This window comes from Mandrillus leucophaeus, unplaced genomic scaffold (genome assembly GCF_000951045.1).
Source record: "Mandrillus leucophaeus isolate KB7577 unplaced genomic scaffold, Mleu.le_1.0 Scaffold98, whole genome shotgun sequence".
NCBI classification, from domain to species: Eukaryota; Metazoa; Chordata; class Mammalia; order Primates; family Cercopithecidae; genus Mandrillus; species Mandrillus leucophaeus.
The window spans coordinates 2977257-2984426 of record NW_012110696.1 but is presented as its reverse complement, the minus strand read 5'-3'; the positions used below and the strand labels follow the sequence as shown (position 1 = coordinate 2984426).

Here is a 7170-nt window from a genome sequence, read left to right as displayed (position 1 = left end):
CTAAACCCCCAATACTCCCCTTCCTATTCCTCAGAAGAAAAAAGTAGACTTTTACAAAACCCACAAGCAACCATAACGCCTGACCAATGGATCTTTATCCAGAACCGTGTTGTCCTCCCTGAAGCTCAAACGCAAAAAATCCTAAGAGACATCCACAACTCCCTACACATTGGGCACCAAGCTCTATATAATTTTTTATATCCCGTCATTGAGTGTCCATCCCTTCTCTCTCACCTCAAAAAAATCGGACAACAGTGTCTAATCTGCCTAAAGGCAAACGCTCAAGGGGCAATACGCAACATACACCCAAGCCATCAGCTTAGAGGGCATCAACCCGGAGACGATTGGCAAATTGACTTCACCCATATGCCTAGACACAAAAGACTCCGCTACCTACTCACTTTAGTAGATACCTTCTCAGGGTGGATAGAGGCCTTCCCCACTACGGGGGAAAGTGCATCCATTGTGGCTACCATAATTATAGAACAAATCATACCACGCTTTGGGCTTCCCCAATCAATCCAATCTGATAACGGTCTGGCCTTCATTTCAGAGTAATCCAACTGGTGGCGGATTCTCTCAGCATTACCTGGAAGCTACATGTTCCATAACATCCCCAGTCATCTGGAAAGGTTGAGTGGGCCAATGGACTCATCAAGCAACAACTAACCAAACTCTCCATAGAGACACATCAATCGTGGGTAACCCTACTTCCCCTTGCCCTTACCAGACTATAGGTGACACCTAGAAGCCCTACAGGCCTCAGCCCATTTGAACTGGTTTATGAGCGCCCTCTTGCGTTACAAGAACTTCCTATTCTTCCCACACCGCTGGCACCCTACTTGCCCTATCTCTCTCTCTTAAGACAATTACTTAGAGAACACGCCGAAAGGTCACTTCCCCCACCTACACAAGGAAATCCAGACACCCCCTCGGCCCTTTCTCCAGGTGACCAAGTTCTACTCAAGGATCTACGTGCAAAGGGCCTTACTCCTAAGTGGAAGGGCCCATATACAGTAATTCTCACCACATCTACAGCAGCCAAGCTTTTAGGTCACGGTTCCTGGGTCCATTTTACCCAGTTAAAGAGAGCCCAGCCCCCTCAGGCTAAGTGGCAGTCCACCCAACTGTCGCCCACCCGTCTAAAAATAACCAAGACAGAAACAAGTTAGATGAGCCACACCCTCCTCAAATTTTCCCGTTTCCTCACTATTCTTCATCTTAACTTAACTGACTTTCCCCTCATAAACCCCATAGATACCCTCCTTCCTGAGCCATCCCCCAAACAGTGAGTCTCCCGACTTTTCACTCTCATAGAAGACCTAGTTTGGCAGGGTGCCCTTTGTGATTTCAGCAATGTCGAACTTACCCTCTACACCTTCGTTACCATTATTATGGTTTACTCTAATTCCCCTAGTTACTCCTACTAATCCTAAGTTTATATGGAGATTCTCTATAACTGAAACCTGGTCTACAAACAACCAGGTACACTCAGCCATGCAAGGCACTGCAGATTGCTCCCCCCAGGGCTGTCAAGCTGCCCTCTCCCTTAAATTTGACCTAGGTTCCGTCGGCAACTATTACCGCCCAGTCATATGTTTCTTGTACGACCAAACTGAATATAATTGTAAAAATTACTGGCAAGAAACCAACCTGGGGTGTCCATACAACTATTGCAACATGCATGAGTTGGCCCCACTGTGTGAGAATGGTTATTGTACCCCCAAAGATCGACCTTTTACAAGAAATTTAACATCAGGAAAATATATTCTTCATATTAAGGATCCCTGGGACCCCTGGTGGGCCCAGGGAGTTAAAGGTGGACTATATGCATCATCTGTTTCCTCATATCCCACCACAACCATCCAGGTAAAGAGAGTATACGTACAGCAAGTACATCTCCCTAAAGGTGTACAGGCCCTACAAAATTTACAAAATTTAACCTCAGCCATAAAATCTCATGAACAAAAACTACAAAAACAGTTAAGCCCCCTTAACAATGAGGACCCATTACCCCCTAACAATGAGGACCCATTCTCATGGTTGACACTTATTCGCCACGGACTTAACTTGACACAGGCAGTTGGACTGAAAAACCTCTCCCACTGCTTCCTCTGCGCTGCACTCGGGAAACCTCCCTTAGTGGCGGTCCCTCTACCAGCCGCTTTCAATATCACCACCAACCCTACCAGCTCCTCTCAAGCAACATCCTTGCCTCAGGTCTCATTATACCATGATCCAGAAAGTCAAACCCTTCCTTTCTGCTACTCTACTCCCAACCCTTCATGGTGTAATCACACCCAAGCTCCCAGCGGGACCCAGATGGCTCCTGTTGGCGGCTACTTCTGGTGTGACCAAACTTTATCTAAAACTCTTAACCACACCTCCATCACCCAATCCCTTTGTGTTGTGGTGTCTTTAGTGCCTACTTTAACCCTATATGGTGAAGGAGAATTGTTCGAGCTAGCTTCCCAGCTTACCACTTCCAGCAATAAAATCCAAAAACGGGCCATTTTTCTTCCCTTAGTTATCGGGGTTTCCCTAGCATCGTCCCTAGTAGCCTCAGGACTTGGAACAGGGGCCCTCACCCACTCGATTCAATCCACACAGACCCTCTCCACTCAGGTCCAAGCAGCCATAGAGGTTTCAGCTGAAAGCCTAGCCTCTTTACAACGTCAAATCACCTCAGTAGCCCAGGTAGCGGCACAAAATAGGCGGGCATTAGGTCTTCTTACTGCTGAAAAAGGAGGAGCATGCCTCTCCCTAGGAGAGGAGTGTTGCTACTACATAAATGGATTAGGCCTGGTTGACACCAACGTCCAAACATTAAACAAAATCAAAAAGGAGCTTCAACAATTTAATGCCCCCTTAAATTGTTGGTATCGCTGCTGCCTGTAGTACAGCAGATGCTTCCATTCCTAACTCCCATACTAATCCTCTGTCTTATATTATGCTCTGCTCCCATTCTAATAAAATTTCTCCGAGCCAGGGTCCAAGAAATCACCCGCGTCACCTTCAACCAAATGCTCCTGCATCCCTACACCCAACTGCCAACCTCAGACCCTAACTACACCCCTTAACAGCAGGAAGCAGCCAGATAGACAATGGCGCCCCAAATTCTTATAATTAATAAGAGGTTAGACTGTTTGGGTGAGGGAGAAGGGACCAAAATGGAGGAAGGTGAACAACATGGCACAGTCCCGATTGCTTCCGGGTTTTTCATCACCAACTTTCCCGCGCGGGGAAAGTGCAGGGCAACGGAGCATCCGCCAGGTGACCTCAATCCGAAGAAATCAAACTTACCCGGCCACGCCTACTGAGATGCCCCTATCACGCCCTTATCCCGCCCACTGCCCTCCCCCCTTCCAGTACCAATGCATAAAAGTTCTCCGGCAGAGGCCGGGGGGCTTCCCTGGCCCCATACCTGAGGACTGGAGAACCTCCCCCAAGAGTGTGTGCATATTTGCAATAAAAGGCTGCTGCTTTCTTATGTACTTTGGCCTGTTTAATTATTTAGCTCTCCTAAATTAAATTAAGACAACAACATATATTTATCTGAACATCAAATCGTGCCCATAAATATGTGCCGTTACAATGTGTCCATTAAAAGATAAAATTTTCAAATAAACTTTTTTTTTTTTTTTTTTTTTTTGTGTGAGGCGGAGTCTTGCTCTGTCACCCAGGTTGGAGTGCAGTGGCCCGATCTGGGCTCACTGCAAGCTCCACCTCCTGGGTTCACGCCATTCTCCCGCCTCAGCCTCCTGAGTAGCTGGGACTACAGGCGCCTGCCATCACGCCCGGCTAATTTTTTGTAGTTTCACCATGTTAGCCAGTAAGGTCTCCATCTCTTGACCTCGTGAATCCGCCCGCATCGGCCTCCCAAGGTGCTGGGATTACAGGCGTGAGCCACTGCGCCCGACTTTCCAAATTGAAAAAATTCTAAAACCTTGTACCTCGCAGTGGGCTGCGCCCACCGCGCACTCGCCGGGAAGGCCGCCCCAGAAAGCCTGGATCACCGCCCGCCAGGCGTATTTCCAGCGTGACGCCGCTTTGGCAAGCGCGGGTGCAGCAGGGCGAAGCTCCAGGTGGCGCCACTGTGGCCCGCCGGCGGACGTGACGCCACTGTGGCTGCGACGGTAAGGCCTGGCGTTCTTGCTTAGAGGCGGCTACCTGGAGCCGGAAGCGCGGGTGCAGCAGGGCGAAGCTCCAGGTGGGGTCGGTTCCGCATCCCGCCTGGCGTGTCCACGATGCGGCTGGGCTCCGGGACTTTCGCTACCTGTTGCGTAGCGATCGAGGTGCTAGGGATCGCAGTCTTCCTTCGGGGATTCTTTCCGGCTCCCGTTCGTTCCTCTGCGAGGGCGGAACACGGAGCAGAGCTCCCAGCGCCCGAACCCTCGGCTGGTACGGACCCCTCCCCAGCATCTCCGCCCCCCTGACCCCACATCCCCTAGAAGACCCTTTTTCTGAGCGTCACTGCTCGGATTTCTTCTCGGCGCTCCCCGGTGGTCTCCCGTTATGGTCCCCACCCCAGAATTTTTTTTTTTTAACCGCTCCAGCGTCTCTGTTCTGTATTCTTACAACTTTGTGGCAACCACCTCTACTGGCCCCACTTCGACCTTCCTTCCTGATCACCACAAAGTAAGCTGTGTCCATACCTGGGATCCGGCCTCTCCAGCTCTACTCGTCCAGAGCCCCCGCCCCTCTCCTGAGGAGCCTTTGGGTCACTGCCTGTTCCAGGCGCCCTTTTTGCCCCCTAGCACACTACAGATAAGACCCCTGCCGATCCCTTCGCGTTTGGGTCTCTTAGGTTCCTCCAAGGTGTTTTCCCTGCCTAGTGGCTAAGGCCTTTCTGCGTTAGGCCCCTTCCTAGTCTTCATCTACCCAGCCATATACAGCAAGTAAAGGCGCCCTGGTTCTGGACCAAGTGCACACACCAGCCGCTGACCGTGAAACGCGGTATATAAACACCCAGCCATCCCATTCTTGCAGCTCTGGGTTTTAGGTCAAGCTCCCTAAATGTCCCATCCCAGGACGCTTACGTAGGGATTCCCCTGCCCTGGTACTCCTCACTATACTAAGGATAATTAACTGCTTACTACTGTGGGTCCCTGAGATTACTCCTGTTAACTCCCGTCCGTTCCCCGCAGCACTACCTACCAAGTACAAGTCTCCTCCTTTTGGGTTGGGTTATATAGATATGGCAGGATATGTGCTGGAGAAGTAGGTAGAAGCTAGATTGTGGAGGTGCTTGAATGCTTAGGAAAGTTTAAAGTTCAATTTCCTTTTTTTCTTTCAAACACTTAGGAGCCAGTTCTAACTGGACCACGCTGCCATCACCTCTCTTCAGTAAAGTTGTTATTGTTCTGATAGATGCCTTGAGAGATGATTTTGTGTTTGGATCAAAGGGTGTGAAATTTATGCCCTATACAACTTATCTTGTGGAAAAAGGAGCATCTCACAGTTTTGTGGCTGAAGCAAAGCCACCTACAGTTACTATGCCTCGAATCAAGGTAAGTTGGCCTTAATGTTTTAATGAATCATGGTTTGGCTCTTTTGAAGATTTAAAGGGGGCCTCTGTAGTCTTTCGCTTGGAGTTGCAATTTTAAGAAAGTGGAAATTTTGTGCTATCAGTTGGCTGGGGCAATAGAATGCTGAAGGAGCCTCACACAGGACGGAACTGAGACCCATGATTTGTGCCTCTTGTCAAGTAGCCAAAACTCATGCTTCACGGGAAGTATAAAAGATTTACAGCAAGATCACCCAGGCTAACCTACCCCAAGATATACCATTCTTGGTAACCTGCTTTCTTCTTTAATCGCCACTGGGTCATTTGCAATCTTAGAAGGAGCCTTTAGAGCTGATCTAGTTCAGTCTCTAGATCTTATAGATAGGAAAGCAAACCCAGATAAGTTAAATGCGACTTCTCCAAAAGTATCCACCAGTATACATAATGATCCAATTAGTATGATCTGCCTCAACAATTACCACTGTTTCCACCATATCCTTCAGGTGTCCAGCCTACTGACAGCAGCTTTGAAGTACATAGTGCGTTTCCCAAGAACCATGGGTAAAGAAAAAAAGTAAGCCTTTATTGATTGGCTCGAAAACTTTTGAGCAACTACTATGTGGTGATATTTTAATGGGTATACAATCGGGGAAAAAATAGTATGTCTGCCTTCATGTAGCTTTTAGTCTTTAGATATACAGTCACTCAACAAAGGAGCATATGAAAACATGCAGTTGGGCTGGGCGCGGTGTCTCACGCCTGTAATCCCAGCACTTTGGGAGGCCGAGGCGGGTGGATCACGAGGTCAGAAGATCGAGACCATCCTGGCTAACACAGTGAAACCCCGTCTCTACTAAAAATACAAAAGAATTAGCCGGGCGAGGTGGCGGCGCCTGTAGTCCCAGCTACTCAGGAGGCTGAGGCAGGAGAATGGCGTGAACCCGGGAGGCGGAGCTTGCATTGAGCCGAGGTTGCGCCACTACACTCCAGCCTTGGCGATGAGCAAGACTCCGTCTCAAAAAAAAAAAAAAGAAAGAAAACATGCAGTTGTAAAGTGTGGTTAGTGCATGATGGGAAAGAACAGGATGTGATGATTAGTGGGTGAGAAATCCCGGCTGAGGAAATTGCATTTAAACTGAGAGTGGAAGGATGAATAAAGGTGGGGACAGAAAGGAGCAGAGGGGTTGAATTGTGTTTGTGAGTGTATTGCGTGTGAGTGTGGCATAAAGTCTCTGACGGAGCCTTTGCTGTGTGATTGATGGTGTGACAGCTTGTTACTTGGTGAGAAGGAGCTGCTTACTGATTGAAGGCTTGGGGGCAGCCCCGGTTGTCGATGCTCAGCGAATGTTCGCTGGATGAAAGCAGTCTGAGGCTGGAGGAAGCACAGTGCCATATCGCTCACTGACTTTTTCCTTGAATGTTTTACTCTCTCTGCCACATTTCAATGTGATGTGACCTTCATTCAGCAATATTTATTGAGCATGTACTATGTGACCTGCTGTTCTAGACAGGAGGGATACAGTGAAGAACAAGACAGCATTGTCCTCATGGAGCCTACTTTCTATTTTTTTTTTTTTTTTGAGACGGAGTCTCGCTGTGTCGCCCAGGCTGGAGTACAGTAGCTGGATCTCAACTCACTGCAAGCTCCGCCTCCCAGGTTCCCT

General features: G+C 48.7%; 1 protein-coding gene across 1 annotated transcript in view; it reads left to right on the top strand.

Annotated features, from left to right (window-relative positions):
* The first annotated feature begins 4111 nt into the window (after window positions 1-4111).
* The window catches only part of PIGG (phosphatidylinositol glycan anchor biosynthesis, class G), a 59903-nt gene continuing 56844 nt past the window's right edge, over window positions 4112-7170 (top strand). The window contains exons 1-2 of the mRNA XM_011970913.1: window positions 4112-4401; window positions 5305-5510. Of these exons, the coding sequence (XP_011826303.1) occupies window positions 4248-4401; window positions 5305-5510 (360 nt within the window). The 5' untranslated portion in view covers window positions 4112-4247. The remainder of the gene's footprint in view (window positions 4402-5304; window positions 5511-7170) is intronic.